The following is a 19529-nucleotide window of genomic DNA, read 5'->3' on the forward strand; positions in this document are numbered from 1 at the left end:
TGAGATTAATAAGATTAATAATTTTGTTGAAGATTTTAATAACTTTATTCATTTTTTTTAATTTCAAAATAACCATATTATTATTTTTATTGGTTAAATCTCAACCTTGTTTCTATTTCAAAATAACTTTAATGGAATGAATCTCAACCATTAAAAAAGTATTAAATTAAAATTAGTTTTCCTATTAGAACTTAATTTATTTTTTAAATTTCAATTTTTTAACTCATAGCCACAAGAAATCGAGGGTCTCTCGACGCCATCAAGCGTTAGCATATATACCTGAAAGCGTCGAGAAAGGATCTCCTAACGTACATAGCGACGTCAGGAAGCAAGTCGGTAGTAGTGCTCCTGATGCACAAACGAAAAGGAAATGCCTCTTCTTGAATACACTGATTTGTTTTTCCCCATTTTCTTAGGTGTTCCTTCAGGTCGTCGAAGACCAGTTTCTCTTAGGTGTTCCTTTGGGATCACCGAAAACCAGATGTGTTCTTTTAGGATCACTAGATAGTTTGCGTTTTGGAGCATGATAGTTATGTGGTACTTCCTTACAGGACCCTAATGGGAAGTTAACAGACACCTAACAAAACTAGTAGTGAGTCCCTTACCAAGTATATGTTTATACTCACTCTTTCTATGTTTAATTTTTTAGGCAAGCATAAAGATAAAGGAAAGCTAGCGAATGATAAGAGGTTATTGTGGTTCGCGATAGGGAAAAGTTTATGATTGCTTTCATCTTTATGTTTTCAGTATTTGGATTTACACTATTTTATTTAAAATTTCATGACTCATGAAAACTCTTATGATGTTTTTATTTTATTTTAAATAGGGTCCAAATTAGTAATTTATTTATTACTTTATCTCTACCTGCTTTATTTATAATTTATATATGAAGTTATGAAGTTTTTCCTTTAAAAGTTAGTATATTTTTTTATTTTAAATAAAATGGTATTTATTTGTTTTAGTAATAATGGACCTCAACTTAAAGAGTTTGGTCCTTTAAGGGGTATTTTGGGTTTTTACAAATTCTTATTTACAATGTATTTCTTTTTTGTTTTACTATAAAAGAAAAACATTGTTGTTATTCTTGATGGTTGAAAGTAAAAGTTGGTTCGTGTGCTCAAATTCTACTGCCAGATCAAGTGTTGAATCTAAACACTTCCGATCTATCATCTGATCCAATAATAATGGAGGACATGAGAGCACGCGCGGCCGTCAAGGGCTTGCTACTAAACTCTCAACACATATCACGCGCCACCACCTTTAACCGCTTCTTTGCTGCCATTTACGGCGCCGGTCTTTTGGCTTTGTTTTACTACCACATTACTTCACTTCTCAATTCCACATCTTCGGGTTCCTTCTTCCTCTCTGTTTCTCTCTTCATTTCCGACGCCGTTTTGGCCTTTATGTGGGTTAATTCTCAAGCCCTCCGGATGTATCTACTCCGGCGCCGTGAATATCCGGCCAACTTGAAAGAGTTACTGAAAAAGGACTCAGATTTTCCAGCGTTGGATGTGTTTATTTGCACGGCGGATCCGTACAAAGAGCCGCCGATGAACGCCGTAAACACGGCCCTGTCGGTTATGGCATACGATTACCCGACAAGTAAGGTCTCCGTCTATGTGTCAGACGACGGTGGGTCAGCCATGACGCTGTTTGCTTTTATGGTGGCGGCGAAGTTTGCTGCGAAGTGGCTGCCGTTTTGTAGGGAAAACGGCATCGTAGATAGAAATCCTAATGCGTTCTTTCGTTCCAAGTCCAACCACGATTGGAACTCAGAGACTGAAGAGATTAAGGTATGAAAATACGTATCTATTTATAGTTCCATTAAGCCACAAATTACAATAATAACTTTGAATTGAATCACATCATCGATCATATTTCGATGTTTCACCATCCATCGTATTTACTTATCAATACTTCCATTGATAACTAAATAATACAAACTGACAAAAATATATTATATTACTTTATTGCTTTTATTATTATTATTGAATAAAATACAAGATAAAGTAATTCATAATTTTTTTTCTTTTTTCTTTTTCTTTAGAATAAGAAATAAAATTATGTTCGATAATTATTCTTGTTCATTGTTTCTTTAAAATATGAAACATAAATAGAAGTTTATTTGATAGTTTTATTTCTTATAACATTTTCACTTATATTTTTAGTTTAAATATAATTTAATTATGTAAAGAATAAAAATGTATATAGAATTCATTAAAATATATAAAAATAATTATAAAACATATTAGCATTATCAAAATATACATAAATTTCATTAATTATTGTTAAATACTGATTTGAAATATTATTTCAAATTCAATTCATTTGTGTTAAATGGAATTCAACACAATTTTATGTAAATTTTAAATAATTAAATATAAAATTTGAAAATCAAATAATACATACAAAGATTCAAAATTCAAAAGTAAGAAATTTGAAAAGCAAACAATACATAAATCTAAATATTAACAAATATAAAATTTAAAATAAATTAAACATATAAATATGAAAATTAAAATATAAAAAAAAAAGGAAAAAAAATTAAACTTATATGAAAAAATAATAAAAGAATGAAAAAATATAAACATATATGAAAATCAATAAAAGAAGGGAAAAAAGCATACTAAATTAAATCAACAATGTTGGGAGTCGTACAAAAATGGTTTTATGCATACCTCCCTGCTAATGAGCCAACTAAGAATAATAAAAAGCTTAAGAATTTGATCAAATAAATTGGGAACAAAGTTAGGACTATTTTCCAGAAATTCTCCATATTTGCTCAAATTTGAGAACAAAAAACGGAAATCGTTATCAAACAAATTTGTTTCAAAAACAATTATAACATTATTATCAAACAAACTCTAAATTTCTCATTAAAAAAAACAAACAAACACAAAAAATTAAGAGGACAAAACTTTCTAGCCCAAGGAAAAAAGATAAGAGAACCAACTTTGATATCAATAATTGAACAAGTGATAATGGCATATCCGAACAATACAAAAGCACTTTTCTTATTATTTTGTAAGAGTAATTGACATATACTACCTTTCACTTTAAGTTCACGTGTGCTTTCACTTGTACAAACAAAACATAGAAAAACTTATATGTTTTTTTAAGTTGTGTTGAGTGCTTGAGTGGTATTGAATTTTTCAGATAATGTACGAGAAAATGAAAATAGAAGTAGAAAATATTTGTGAGAAAGGTATGGACGAATTGTTGAATGTAAAAGAAGAGTGCATGGCTTTCAACCCATGGAGGACCAAATCCTTTACTCCTAAACATCATCCACCTGTTATTCAGGTATTATATTTACTTCGTCATTTCTATTCAAACATTAAGTTCTTATTAAAATATATGAAATGGTAGGATTTAATGGTAAATTTTGTGTGAGATTAGGTACTATTGGAGAGCAGTAAAAACAAAGACATCAGTGGAGAGGCATTACCAAATCTCATCTATGTTTCAAGACAAAAAAGTTTAACTTCTCATCACCATTTCAAGGCTGGTGCTCTTAACACTCTGGTAATCAACTTTAATACTCTTTTTGCCTTGTTTGTTTTAAAATCAAATTTTATAATCTTTTTTTTCTTTTTTCTCCTTATTTTTTTTGGTTCAAATAGCTCCGGGTATCAACTACAATGACCAATGCACCAATTATTCTAACTTTAGATTGTGACGTATATTCCAATGATCCTCAAACACCTGCTCGTGCCTTGTGTTATTTCTTGGATCCAAAACTTGGCAATAACTTAGGTTATGTTCAGTTCCCTCAACGGTTCCATGGAGTTAGCAAAAATGATATTTATTGTGTAGAGTTACTGCACGTATATATAATAAATGAATTTGGCATGGATGGATTATTAGGCCCGACTTACGTTGGTACAGGGTGTTTCTTTGATCGACGGGGATTCTTTGGAGGTCCATCATCACTCGAGTTTCCTGAACTCTCTAAACTGAGTCCAAATCATGTTGTTGAAAGGCACATTAAATCTCAAGAGGTCTTAGACTTGGCCCATTTAGTTGCAAGTTGTGATTATGAGAATAATACCGAATGGGGTTGTAAGGTATGGTCGTTAAAATTCAAATAATTTATAACTGCTGTTGTTTTCCATATACCACTACTTAAAATTTTATGTTGTTGTTTAGCAGTTGGGAATTAAATATGGGTCATTAGTGGAGGACTTTGTCACAGGATATTGTTTGCAATCTGAGGGGTGGAGGAGTGTATTCTGCAACCCAAAAAGGGTTGCTTTTTGTGGTGATGTGCCGATCAACCTTCTTGACGCGTTGAATCAAATCAAAAGATGGAGTATTGGGTTTTTGGAAGTCGATTTTTCAAAGTACAACCCAATCACATATGGTGTAAGGTCCATGGGGCTTCTCATGGGGCTTTGTTACGCCCATTCTGCATTTTGGCCAGCTTGGTGCATTCCGGTCACTGTCTACGCCTTCCTCCCTCAGTTGGCTCTCATCAATGGCATTCAAATCTTCCCACAGGTTATATTTTATTACTTGTCTCACTCTTCCGCTCCTATTTTATAATCATTTAACTTCTAAACACAACTACTTCACTGGGATAATTTTCTTTTCCCGTTTGTTGTCTACGTTTCAGCAATAATATATTCGAAATCCATACGTACGCACGTTATCAAGACAAAAAGAGAAGGTTCTTAAAACATTTTTTTAATTATTGAACTTCTAAAAAAGAATTCAAATGTTATATCGAAAAAATAGAGAGCTGTTGTAAACAAAATTTTCTCAAGAGTCAAAATGGATATTAAATGAGACATCTAGTAAAAATATAGAGTAAAATATCACTAGAGAATATGCACAAGTTGACCAGTGAACACATAATTTTTAATATGGACGTTTTTTCAGGTTTGGGATGCATGGTTTGTATTATACATATTTTTGTTCCTTGGAGCTTATGGTCAGGACCTTGTAGAGATCATCCATGCTGGAGGAACATTCAAAAAATGGTGGAATGATCAAAGAATGTGGTTGATAAGAGCTGTATCTAGCTTCTTGTTTGGATGCATAGAATTCACATTGAAGTCTCTTGGGATTAATCCCAATTTTGGTTTCAACCTCACCAGCAAAGCAATGAATGAAGAACAAAGGAAGAGGTACAAGCAAGAGTTGTTTGAGTTTGGAGTTTTCTCGCCAATGTTCGTTCCCATTACCACTGCTGCCATCGTCAACGTAGCAAGTTTTGTCTGTGGGTTGATCAGAATTTGGAAATCAGGGGGGGCGTGGGAACATTTGTTTGCTCAGATGTTGGTGGCTGGATTTGGTGTGGTGAATTGTTGGCCAATTTATGAAGCCATGGCTTTGAGGAATGATGAAGGAAAGTTGCCACCCAAACTTACTTTCTTTTCTATCTCTCTTGCTTTACTTCTTTCTTATTTTGTTGCTCTTTTTCACTAGAAAAATATTCAGTTGAGAATGTCTAGAACCACTTATCATAAAATAAAATCGAAAAATATTTAATATATATAATTTAGATCTAAAACTTCTCATTTAATTTTTACATTCAGATTAATTTTACCACTTATTTGAAATTCTGATTTTTTTTTTTTCTATTAGCCAAAAAGTGTAACTAAATTAGAGGCAAGTAAGTTGAATTTTTAAATTGCAAAAATTATAGTAAATTCAATCTGTCCAATCTAAATTTGCTAATGAACTAAAAGTTGTAAATGCTTCTCATTTTTAAAACAATTTGATTGTTAAATGTTTGGTGCCAATATTTTCAAGAACTTTTTAATGCTGGAGTCTTTTTTGACGTTTAAGTACGCAAATAAAAATGATATGACATTTTAAAAACGTTAAATGATATCTATTTTTTCTTGATGTTTTGCAAACAAACGTCAATCATTTTTATGAAAGAGCTCCAGTTTCGATGGCGAGCATAACCACTGGCAAAACAACGAGGAAACTAAGCAAAACCGCGGCAGCTTGGTATTTCTCTCCCAACCTACTGGCGACGTCCAAACTTCTAATCGTGTGTTCACAAAAATTAAATTTGAGCACATTTTCTCTATAATATTGATTGATTCTCAATACACCTTGTTGGTAAGTGAGTTATGTATATTTCTTGGTATACACACTCCTGAAAATCCTACATTCATTGCACCCAGCTATTTCTTAACTTACATTTTTTGGGAATCTTTCTCTACCTTCTCTATGAATCACTATTTGGACATTTTCTTTCGTTTTTCTATTGGTCTCTATCATTTTCCTTCTGGATTTACATTGGTTTCTCTTTATTTTTTATTTGGGTTTTATGCTTCCATGTTCTGTAATGAGAAAGAATGATTAGTTTGGGGGGCCTGTAATGTGTTCGACCAAATGTCTCAAAGAAAAAAGCCCATAAACAACAGCAAATGAACACAATGAAACAGAGGGGAAAGGAAAATTACAAAAATGGTATAGTACACTGAAACATAACGAAATCTCCCCGTACTTAAAAAAAAACATACGCTATAATCAGCTATAGAAAGACTAAAAACGAACTAAAACAGAATACCAGCTGACTAATAAAAGAACATTCACATTTAACATCAAGATATAAGGAAACCAAGTATTGATATAACATACTCCGAAAGTAGAACACAATAGAAGCTCAGCAGCTCTATGAGAACCTGTTCAAAGCATGTTTTGAGGACTTCTGTCCTAAATAAAAATCTTACTCCTCTAATATTAGAAATCTTGGGTTAGTGACAGATTTAAAATTTAATAGATTAAAATCTCTTTACCCCACCGTCTTGTTGTGAAGGTGCTTGTGTTTATCTCTCATCGCAATGTTTTATTTTTGCTGTGATAGCAATTGTTTATCTGTTGTCAATCGTTTTTGCCGTGGAAATGTTTATTTATCCTTAGTTTCTAACGTTTTATTTTTGCTACAATCACATTTATTTATCCCTTTAATACTGTTAATATGTTTGAACTATTTTATTTTGTCAAATACATTCTTGGTGAAGAAATACGAACAGAAAACATTAAAAAATGTGGATTCTTGATTTTCTTGATAGACAAAAATTTCCTTAGTTTTGTTGATGATCCACAAATAAGAAAACTAAATCCTCTGATAGTCCTCTAATAATCTTTTGATATTTGTTTAATATTCATGTGATATCACTAATTACTTGTCACATTTGTCATATTCGTAATATATATACAAAAAAAATGTCATGCGTTGTTTTTTTCTAAATGCTTTTGTCAAAATGCAGTTTCTTTTTTTTTTCTTGCCATTTCTTAGTTTTAGCTTTTTGTAAACTCTATTCTTTTTGTTATGGTTTTATGGTGTGAGGAAACATAACACCATTTTATAGCAATTTTAGTCGTTAAATTTAGATTATTGAGAGCAAATAGTAGGTTTTTCTCTCTCAATATATATTTGTAACAAGGTGATGCATATTTGTTTGTTTTTTAAATATAAGTTTTTGCTCCTTTACACGTGAATAGTAGAAGAAAGGGTCATCATGATAGCAAATAAAAGTTGTATTGACTAAAAATGATGCCTTAAAGGAGAATGAAAAAATGAAAACATATATAGCTTAGAGTGTGTAACTAAGCTGAAAACTCAATGGTCAAAGTGGATATTAATTTTATGATTTTACGAACAAATAATTGATAGAAACACTCCTTTTATGAACTCCTATTGGCCGCGATTTTAATTTCCATGGTGTGGTTAATTTATTTTACCGAACAATAAAAATACTAATTATTTCAAAATAGTTTTATGTTAGAAAGAAAGAAGATTATTTTATGTTAGAAAGAAAGAAGATAATTTGATAGAGAGTAGCATGAGTCAATTATAGAATTTAAATACCCACCACAAATGTAATCATAATTAAACAATATACCTCAAACCCCAAAGTATTTATGGCATTAATATGATTTAAATTTGATACAAAATACAAAAAAAAAAATATCATTCCTGTGTGCACTACAAATATACGTACGTACCCCTTATCATTTTTCTTAAAATATTTGAAAAACAGGACAACCATATATATATAAATACATACATACATGACCTCATCGTCTTTGATGCTCCAATGCACTTCAGTATCCATAGAAGAGATTTGGGAATTAAGTACTAAAAAAAGGAAAATTGTAAGCTTTATAATTTTTGGTAACTAAAATCGAAGTTTGCATGACGTTTTGAAGTATAATTCATATGAATATTATCTGCACCACACTTTTCAATAGTTGTTTATTTTGTTTTATGCGAAGAAGATTTCTAATACAAAGTGTTGCATATGCACTCGAGCTTCATTTACCACAAACTTAAGTTAACTTTAGTTGTATTTGTGGAAATTCAAATGATCAGTTATAGTTAATTTTATTTGTCTACTTGTAAAAGAAAGATAGCTGCAAATGAGTTACATAACTAATTAACTCCTTCTAACCTCTTCTTTTAAGTAGAGTCTTTGGGTACAATAGATATAGGTTTTGACAATCGAACCACTTTAAAAATTCTCTTGTGTTGATTCTTCTTCTCCCCTTTATCTTCATCATCTCACCATAAAACTTCCATAAAAACCAAACCAACACAAAGCAAAAGGGAGAAGAGAACTTGAGTATTTTTTCTGTAAAACTTTCTTCTGTCCAAAAGGGAAAAGGAAAGTTTATTCTACCAATTTCACATGCTAAGAGATAAGAAGAAATTTTGAAAAGTAAAATAACTTTTTGGCTATTTCTTGACCCTACACGTGGACGACATCTACAGTATTAAAGTTGAAGCCAGCACAAATTTATTAGTTCTAATCAAAATGTGAATTAATACAACTATACTTCAAGCTAGTTTACTCACTCTAAGTTTTATTTGTACGATTTTTCAAAACATTTGTGAAAGATTGACAATAATATACACACATACATGTCATTCAATAACAACGTGTTTAGCTGCATCCACGAATAGAAGAAAAACAAAGATTATTAGAGAGAATGTTTTCAGAATATAATATGAAATCATTAAGTTAGCAAGTTTATATATATATATATATATATGTATGCACTTCTTTAAACCCTATAATCAAAATAGTAAACAATTACAAATGCACAAAATTTAATATCGAGACTCTCATACCGAGTTGTTCGTAAAGCCACATGAATTTAAGACATTCTAACCTTCCCTAAGATGTGGATTACTTTTTGAACTATGATACCTCACAATGTAGTTTTTTCAAAGTTTTATTTATTTAATTTTCACGTGGTTGGATATTTTATCTTATGTTTCGGAGCGTAAAACGTTTTTTTTTTTTTTAAGGAGGTTGGATTTTTACGATATTTAAGGAAAATGAAGTCTTTTAAATACCTAAAGAGCTACAAGTAACGTTGTTTGTATATATGTGTAACGTTTAAATTTTAGCTAGAATTATTGATCAAGTAGCATATATATTAACCAAACTCTACTTGCCAGAGTGATCAAATTAATGTTAGAAATGAGTTATCTTTACTTTGGATCTTAATTTTCATATGGAATATAAAAACTTGTAATATATATTGTGTATTAAAAAGTAAGAGAACATTGCATTGTATTAAAAAGTAAAAGATTAATATATTGTATTAAAAAGTAATATATTGTTTATTAAAAAGAAGATATTATCTATATTATATTGTATTAAAAAGTAAGAGAACATTATGTATTGTACTCAAAAGTAAAAGATTATTATATTTTATTAAAAAGTAAGAGATTATATATATTGTATTAACAAGTAATATATTGTATTAAAAAGTAAGAAAACATTGTATTGTATTAAAAAGTAAAGGATTATTATATTATATTAAAAAGTAAGAGAATATTATACTGTATTAAAGTTTAAGAGATTATCATATGGGGCTCTTCTAAATATGAAAAAATTAGTGTAAGGAAAAAGTCTACATGTTCACAAAAAAAATAATAATAATAATAAACACAGAAAATATTATAGTCAACATGCGATTAATCGACCACGCATGCGCTCGAATAATATTCTTCTAAACAATCGTGCACTACAGTCTAAATGAAAGATCTACAATCGTTTACGTCATAATAAATGATCGTACAGTCCTTTTTAGTGATGAAGAAAAAGGTTCCAAATTTAAACGATTGTATTGATAATGTTAAACTATTGTGTTGATCATGAAAAACGATGGTGTTGATTATGATAAATGATTGTGTAATACAATGTAAATGATCATTAAAAACTTCAAATCTAACAATCGTGTAACTTATTTTAAATGATGGAAAGAAAAGCTTCAAATTTAAACGATTGTGTTAACCAAAGTAAATGATCCTGCTGATAATATGGTCATGGTAAGCAATCGTGTTGATCATTTAAAATGATATTTAAACAATTTTAATATTCTCAAATATGAGGATGATAAAGAAAAATGTTGAAACAATCGTGAAATACCTTCAAAAAAATCTTGCTGAAAATGATGAAGAAGAAATAGGTCGTTTAAAAATAGAAAAAATAAAATTAAAAGAGGGGATGAAAAAATCTGAAAATGAAGAAATCACAAAGAAAGAAGAAAGAGAAGTGACGAATCATCTCAATAGTTAAGGGCAAAATCTGAAAATTATGAAAATATTTTACGAGGTTTATGCATTTTTTTTTACACGAATCGTAAATATTTTTTGGTTTCGTTGCATTTAGGTAACTTATCCTAAATAGTGTAATACTCTTATTGTGAATTTAAGTTTATTCTTACAAGCAACAACATTTGAGAATTAGATTAGGGATGAAATATATAATTTGGGTGAAAACATAATTATTTGTTGTACATGAAGGAAAAACAAATATGCACATGGTAACAAATTAGTAATTAGACTAGTAATTATTGTTAGTCTTATTTGATCTCTAAACTTATTTTATTTTGATTATGAAAATAAGTTATTCTTATGTATCCTTAATTTTCCACTAAACAACTTTTTATTCCCTTCCAAAAAGGTGAGTTTCTTTTTTCTCAATATCTCTATCTGTTTCTTATTTTATATATAATTTCATTTGAATTAAAATTAATTAATACTAATTAAAAAAATTTAATATAGAATGTTTATTTTAATAAATCAATAATAATCTATTAAAATACTTAATTTATTTTACAAATTATTTAGTGAATAGACTTATTTCTTTACAAAGATTATTAATTAATTAGTTAAAAATATATTAAATACATTTATTTAATTAGTAAACTAGGATTAATTAAATTTAGTTAGTACACAAATACATTCTTCAATAATAGGAATCGATTACTTTATCGTTTTTTAATAATCACACAATTATTTATTGAGAATAGTTTCAATTTATATTACCTCATTCCTTAAAATCATATAATATTTGTAAAACATTCTAGTATTCATTATTAATATATCATACTCCTATCTCATTTTTGCATTTTTTATATAATATATTGTGTTAAAATATACTTTTTTTTATATTTATTTAACTTAATTAACTATATAAACATGATTAAGTATTAAATTATGACTAATATTATGTTAATTAAATATATTAATGTGTTTACATCAACCAAATTATGATACGAGATATTGAAATTATTTACAAAATATATTAATGTGATATTTTGCTATTTTTTAAAATAACAATTAATTTTAATGATCAGATCCTTATAAAAAAAGTAAATTAGTTTGATTACTCAATTTTGAAGTATTTATACTTAGTATCATTGTTGAATCCAAATTAATTAATTTTTGTTACTATATTTTTAATTAATTAATCAATTAAACTTGTATAAGAGTTTTGTGCTTAATTTCATAAATTAAATTTAAACATAGTTAAAATTCTGATAGCATTTGTCATGCACACCTAAACACTCTAAGCTTTTGCACAAACCAAATGTTGTCAAGTCATCTTTGATTTCCAGACATCTTATTTTTAGGTATTACATTTTCAGGTATCTTTTATTGTGAAACTCTATAAAATCTTTAATTATCATACAACCCTTTAAATCACTTCTATTTATAAATCATTAGCTTCTCAAATAATTAAGAGAAACATTCCTAAAATTTAGGGATTTTAATTTCTAATTAGAGGGGATAAATTGATGTTTTATCGGAGTACTAAAAGAGTCACTTTACCTTCGGGATTTTGATTGTCAACATTTTTGTGCGTTGTGGTTCTACTTCATTTTGCATTTCACCCACATGCAAATTTGGAATATTTTGTAATTCATTGAGATATTTTTTTCTCTTTCTTCCAATTCTTTCTTTTTCTTTTTTTCTTTTGGGTCGGGATTGGAGTTGGGGTGATTTATTATGTGAATATTTAGCTGAAATTTCATAGAGTTTATTAAATAAACAACGACGGTATTTATTTTGAGTTTGTCATGGATGTTAATATCAACATGTCAAATCTATTTTTTTTTCCCTAATGTTCTATTTGCTTCCAGATTTCAATTTTAAAATAATAATAATAATAAAATAGAAGGGTGGTGGAGTCAAAGGCTAGAGAGATTTGAGTTTTGGAGGAAAAAAATCTTTTTTGAATTTATTTAGTAAATGTGTTGACCCTATGTATTTTTTGTTATCATGAAATTAGATTATAGAATAAATTAACAAGATTTCTCGATAACAAATAGTTAACAAAATCGTAACGATAAAGACTAAAAGTAAGTTTCATTTAAAAGTTTAAAAACTAGAACAAATGTTTTTAAAAATTTAAAAACTAAAATAGAAAAATATGCATACTTCAATAATCCAATTTCAAACTATAAACAAATTAGTGGAAGATAAAATTGTTGATTGCAACATATATATATATATATATATATATATATATATATATATGTATGTAGAACCATACAAAATTTTGGCAAGAAAGATATTTGGGTACCAATAGATACAAACAAAAGAAAATAATAGGACCAAATTACATTATAAAATAATAGGACCAAATTACATTGTAATAAAATATAGTCTATAGTTAAAATGTAATTATGGAATAAGTTTAGTTAGGAACTTTAATTAATTTTAAAAAAAATTGATCAAAATGAACACAACACTAACAAAGTTTGAGATTAAAAAATAAAAAGTAAAAGTTGGGTTCATGTGCTCAAATTCTAGCGTCTATATTAAAGTGTTCTTGAATCTAAAAACCTCCCATCTATCATCTCCATAAATGGAGAACATGAGAGCACGCGCCGCCGCCAAGGCCTTCCTACTAAACTCTCAACACATATCTCCACTCACCATCACCTTTAACCGCTTCTTTGCTGCCATTTACGGCGCCGGTCTTTTGGCTTTGTTTTACTACCACATTACTTCACTTCTCAATTCCACTTCTTTGGGTTCCTTCTACCTCTCTGTTTCCCTCTTCATCTCCGACGCCGTTTTGGCCTTTATGTGGGCCACTGCTCAAGCCTTTCGGATGAATCCACTCCGGCGCCGTGAATTCCCAGCCAACTTGAAAGAGTTACTGGAAAAGGACTCGGATTTTCCGGCGTTGGATGTCTTTATTTGCACTGCCGATCCGTACAAAGAGCCGCCGATGAACGTCGTCAACACGGCCCTGTCGGTCATGGCATACGATTACCCGATAAGTAAAATCTCCGTGTATGTGTCCGATGACGGTGGCTCCGCCTTGACGCTGTTTGCATTTATGGAGGCGGCGAGGTTTGCTGCCGCGTGGCTGCCGTTTTGTAGGAAAAACGACGTCGTAGATAGGAATCCTGATGTCTTCTTTACTTCCAACTACCATTTGAACTCCGAGACCGAAGAGATTAAGGTATGAAAATACATATTTATTTATTGGATAAATAGCAAAAAGAAAAAAAAATGAAGTTTATTTCGTAAAAATAGAATAATTTTATTTTAATTATCAAAATGGTAAGAAAAACGAAAAATAATCCACATCTTGAAAAAATAATCCACATGTTTATTTTATTTAAGAAATAGCCAAAATTAGATAAATGAAAGTTGATCTAAACTACTCAAAATTCTTTTATACGTCTATACATCTGAAATACTATATACTATCTAAAATACTATATTCGTGAAAATCATGACATACCACAGGGACAAAAGTGGGAGTAAAAAAGGTTAGAGAATTTACTATAAAAAAACTTATTAATTTAGTTTTTTTTTTGCTATAATGCCAACTTACTCCCCAGATTTTGTTACAAAATCCAATTCCCCTATTTATAGTTCAATTAAGCTACAATTTACACACAAAAAGAGATGTAAAAAACCCACTGTTAAGGTTGAATCACATAATAGACGAAAATTCTTGGGGTGCATTATACTTGAATTGATAAGTAAAACCTGATGCAATATCTCCTTTTGAACTCTACTAAATGTGTAGCAGAAATTGGAGTTTAACTCTCATTAGGTTCAATGCGTAGATTTGTTATTGGCGTCTACGGCAAACACGTATGTTTGTGAAACCCTATTCTATTCACATCACCCACACATTGCCTTTCCTTCCTTCTACTAAATTTTGTTGCATTAAATATTGTCTTAAACTATTATATATATCAAGAAAACAATTAGTTCAAACAACAAAGTTGAAAAATCAAATAAAAAATTCCTATTATATTATATCACTTTAAATTAATTAAACAACATAATCTTATATATATTTTTTTATTGTTTTTGTCATTATTCATTAAAATAAACAAAAAATTCATAAAACAGACAAAATATATTATATCACTTTATTGTTTTTATTGCTATTATTATCGGGGGGAAAAAGAAGACAATCGATTGTGGAGTAGCAGACGAAACTCTTGGATGAAATCACAAAGAGAGGAAAATAATTGAGAACAAATTTGGCTAATAAAATTTCTCATTCAAGAAACAAACAAACACAATAAATTGAGAGGACCGACTTTTTCTTGCACAAGGAAAAGAAGATAAAACGGACCAACTTTGATATCAATAATTGAATATTGATAACGATGACACACCCGATTCCTATCAAAGTAATCTTTTGATCTTGCAATGACATATACTATCTATTAATGTAAATTCTACATTTTAGACATAATTATATTTCTTCCTTTATTTGCTTTGCATAGGTTATCTATTTATGCAAAGTTTACGTTCATGTAATACACACATAATATTTATGATTGAGATATTCTTTCACATGGTATCAAAGCCTAAAGCTTTAATCTAGGTCTACTGTACCAGTCATCTCTGCTCCCTCTGTCGTGAAACCCATCGACAATGAAGTCCTCCACGTTTCTTAGATAAGCTTCGATCAAATCCATTTGTGCATCTCCTTCTTCGTTTATCGTCTTCCTCTGTTTGCACATCTCTATTCATCATTCGTTCAGATCTATTCTTCGTTCAGATCTGAATAACAGATCTTGCACTCTACTTTGTGCGTCCCTCTATTCAGATCATTGCAAATCTCGTCCAACCTCTTCACAGCGCTCCAGATCCCACGAATCCTAGTCGAGGAATTTCGGTTTCGTACGTTGTGCGAGAAGTTTCGCACATTGCCACGTTTTTGTGGCTGTCACTTCATCTTTGTACGTCGTCTTGTTTAGACCACCATTCGCTTATTTGGCCGTCGCAAAACACGCTGACAACATTTGTTGTCTCCATTCAACTCCACCATCTTTGTTTATTTGAGTGAACCACCGATTGTTGATGATATGATTATTACTAGAAATGACCCGCATGCCATATTTGACCAACAACATTATCTTGGTCAACATTTGAAAGACCTTGGATCTTTCAACTATTTTCTTGGCCTTGAAGTCTCTCGATGCTCGAATCAAGCAAAATATTTCTCTTATCTTTTAGCCTGCTTTGGAATTACTGACTCCAACACAGCTTCAACACCGTTAGATCCCAATGTTCATCTAACTCCTTTTGATGGTGTTCATCTTGAAATGTGAGTTTATATCGGCAACCTGTTGGCAATCTCATCTATCTAACAATGACTCATCCAAACATTGCATATGTTATTCATATTGTTAGTCAGTTTATGGCTGCTCCTCGAACCATCCATTTTATTGTTGTTTTGCGCATCCTTCGCTATATTAAGGGAACTTTGGGGCATGATTTTCAATTCTCTTCTCAATCTTTCCTTGTGTTATCTAACTATTATGATGCTAATTGGGTTGGGGATCACACTAATCGACGATCTACCACGGGTTACTATTTCTACTTAGGTGATTTTCTCATTTCGTGGTGTAGTAAGAAACAAAGTGTTGTCTCCCGTTCCAGTATTGAATCCAAATATCGTGCTCTTTGGTGATATGGGTGCCCCTCAACAGGATCTCATATTTCTTCCTTGTGACAATCATAGTGCCATTCAAATTGCTCATAATGATGTCTTTCATGATCGTACAAAGCACATCGAAAACGACTGTCACTTTGTTCGTCAGCACCTCTTGAGCAACACCGTCCTCCTTTTACGCTCTATTTCCACTACTGAGCAACCCGCAAATATCTTCACCAAAGTTTTATCACCTAATCGCTTCCATCAGTTACTTACCAAACTCAAGTTGACCGTCACTCTACCATCTTGAGTTTGAAGGATGGTATTAATGTAAATTATACACTTTAGCCATAATTATATTTCTTCCCTTATTTACTTTTTATAGGTTCTCTATTTATGCACATTTTATTTTTATGTAATACAAACAGAATATTCATCACTAAAATATTCTCTCACACTACCTTTTGATTTAAATTAATGTGTTTTCACTTGTACAAACAAAACATAGAAAAACTTATATGTTTTTTTAAGTTGTGTTGAGTGCTTGAGTGGTATTGAATTTCTCAGATAATGTACGAGAAAATGAAAATAGAAGTAGAAAATATTTGTGAGAAAGGTATGGACGAATTGTTGAATGTAAAAGAAGAGTGTATGGCTTTCAACCCATGGAGGACCAAATCCTTTACTCCTAAACATCATCCCGCTGTTATTCAGGTATTATATTTACTTCGTCATTTCTATTCAAACATTAAGTTCTTATTAAAATATATGAAATGGTAGGATTTAATGGTAAATTTTGTGTGAGATTAGGTACTATTGGAGAGCAGTAAAAACAAAGACATCAGTGGAGAGGCATTACCAAATCTCATCTATGTTTCAAGACAAAAAAGTTTAACTTCTCATCACCATTTCAAGGCTGGTGCTCTTAACACTCTGGTAATCAACTTTAATACTCTTTTTGCCTTGTTTGTTTAATTTTAAGATCAAACTTTAATTTACAATCTTTATTTTTTTTATTTTTTTTACTGAAATAGCTTCGAGTATCAGCTACAATGACAAATGCACCAATAATTCTAACTTTGGATTGTGACATGTATTCCAATGATCCTCATACACCTGCTCGTGCCCTGTGCTATTTCTTGGATTCGAAACTTGGAAATAACTTAGGTTATGTTCAGTTCCCTCAACGGTTTAGTGGAGTCAGCAAAAATGATATATATGGAGGAGAATTAAAACACGTATTTATGATGAATCCAGTTGGTTTTAATGGGCTTTTAGGCACAAATTACGCTGGCACAGGCACTTTCTTTATTCGACGGGTATTCTTTGGAGGCCCATCATCATTTGAGTCATTTGATCTCTCCAAACATAGTCCAAATCATGTTGTTGAAAGGTCCATTGAGTCTCAAGAGGTCTTGGACTTGGCTCATTTGGTTGCAAGTTGTGATTATGAGAATAATACCGAATGGGGTTGTAAGGTATGGTCGTTAAAATTCAAATAATTTATAATTGCTATTTTTTTCCATATACCACTGTTTAAATTTGTATGTTGTTGTTTAGCAGTTGGGGTTTAGATATGGGTCATTGGTGGAGGACTTTATCACAGGATATTGTTTGCAATCTGAGGGGTGGAGGAGTGTATTCTGCAACCCAAAAAGGGTTGCTTTTTATGGTGATGTGCCGATCAACCTTCTTGACGGGTTGAATCAAATCAAAAGATGGAGTATTGGGTTTTTCGAAGTTGCTTTCTCAAAGTACAACCCAATCACATATGGTGTAAGATCCATGGGCCTTCTCATGGGGCTTTGTTACACACATTATGCATTTTGGCTCGCTTGGTGCATTCCGGTCACTGTCTACGCCTTCCTCCCTCAGTTGGCTCTCATCAATGGCATTCAAATCTTCCCACAGGTTATATTTTAATACTTGTCTCACTCTTCCGCTCCTATTTTATAATCATTTAACTTCTAAACACTACTACTACTTCACTGGTATAATTTTCTTTTCCTGTTTGTTGTCTACATTATTTCAGCAATAATATATTCGAAATCCATACGTACTCACGTTATCTAGACAAAAAGAGAAGGTTCTTAAAACATTTTTTTAACTATTGAACTTCAACAAAGAATATTCAAATGTTATATCGAAAAAATAGAGAGCTGTTGATTTTCTCAAGAGTCAAAGTGGCTATTAAACAAGTATCTAGTAAAACATAGAATAAAATATCACTAGAGAATATGCACAAGTTGACTAGTGAACACATAATTTTTAATATGGACGTTTTTGCAGGTTTGGGATGCATGGTTTGTAGTATACATATTTTTGTTCCTTGGAGCATATGGTCAGGACCTTGTAGAGTTCATCCATGCTGAAGGAACATTAAAAAAATGGTGGAATGATCAAAGAATGTGGATGATAAGATCTGTATCTAGTTTCTTGTTTGGCTGCATAGAGTTCACATTGAAGTCTCTAGGGATTAATCCCAATTTTGGTTTCAACCTCACCAGCAAAGCAATGAATGAAGAAGAAAGCAAGAGGTACAAGCAAGAGTTGTTCGAGTTCGGAGTTTTCTCGCCAATGTTCGTTCCCATTACCACTGCTGCCATCGTCAACTTAGCAAGTTTTGTCTGTGGGTTGATCAGAATTTGGAAATCAGGGGGGGCGTGGGAACATTTGTTTGCTCAGATGTTGGTGGCTGGATTTGGTGTGGTGAATTGTTGGCCAATTTATGAAGCCATGGCTTTGAGGAACGATGAAGGGAAGTTGCCACCCAAACTTACTTTCTTTTCTATCTCTCTTGCTTTACTTCTTTCTTATTTTGCTTCTTTTTTTCACTAGAAAAATATATTCAGTTGAGAATGTCTAGAACACGACTTATCATAAAATTAAATTATACATTCTATTTTGCAGTTGGGTTTGGATATGAATATCTGGTTGAAGATTATATCCCGGAGTTAAGGGTGGAAAAGTATATTTTTATAATTCAAACCGAACAACTTTCAACGAAGATTTGTTTAGAAATTAACGTAATGGCTTATCGACAGGTTGAATCAAGTTGAAAGCAGAAGTGTGGTTATGCTTTTGGAAATGGGTTTCTCAAATTACGGCTCAATCACATACTTTCCAATCACCATTTATGCGTTCCTCCCCAATTGCTTCTCACAAATGCTATTTCTATCTTTCCAAACTAATTCCCAAAGCTTTAATCTAAAACTTAAAATTTCAGGTTTTGTTTAGTAGTTAATTATTTAGTTTTTGGTTTTTTTTCTTTTTCTTTTTTACATTATATTTATCTTCTCTCTCAAATCTCTTATAATAGTATTAATCTATCCTAACTAAAAG

At 30.9% G+C, this 19529-nt stretch overlaps 1 protein-coding gene across 6 annotated transcripts; it reads left to right on the forward strand.

Moving 5' to 3' along the window:
* Positions 1–1079: 1079 nt before the first annotated feature.
* Positions 1080–19131, forward strand: LOC101212981 (cellulose synthase-like protein G2). Of its 6 annotated transcripts, none has more exons than XM_031884904.1 (6): positions 1080–1793; positions 3157–3303; positions 3400–3525; positions 3624–4067; positions 4150–4500; positions 4882–5515. In XM_031884904.1, exons 1-6 carry the CDS (start codon positions 1185–1187, stop codon positions 5428–5430), a joined length of 2226 nt encoding a protein of 741 aa, XP_031740764.1. In that variant the 5' UTR covers positions 1080–1184; the 3' UTR covers positions 5431–5515. The 6 variants fall into 6 exon arrangements, with proteins under 6 accessions (XP_031740764.1, XP_004148987.3, XP_031740765.1 ...); XM_004148939.3 differs by having other exon boundaries at positions 4153–4500; XM_031884905.1 differs by lacking the exons at positions 3157–3303; positions 3400–3525; positions 3624–4067; positions 4150–4500; positions 4882–5515 and adding exons at positions 16755–16901; positions 16998–17123; positions 17222–17665; positions 17751–18098; positions 18477–19131 and having other exon boundaries at positions 1086–1793.
* The last annotated feature ends 398 nt before the right edge of the window (positions 19132–19529 follow it).

This window comes from Cucumis sativus, chromosome 4 (assembly GCF_000004075.3).
Source record: "Cucumis sativus cultivar 9930 chromosome 4, Cucumber_9930_V3, whole genome shotgun sequence".
Classification (NCBI taxonomy): domain Eukaryota; kingdom Viridiplantae; phylum Streptophyta; class Magnoliopsida; order Cucurbitales; family Cucurbitaceae; genus Cucumis; species Cucumis sativus.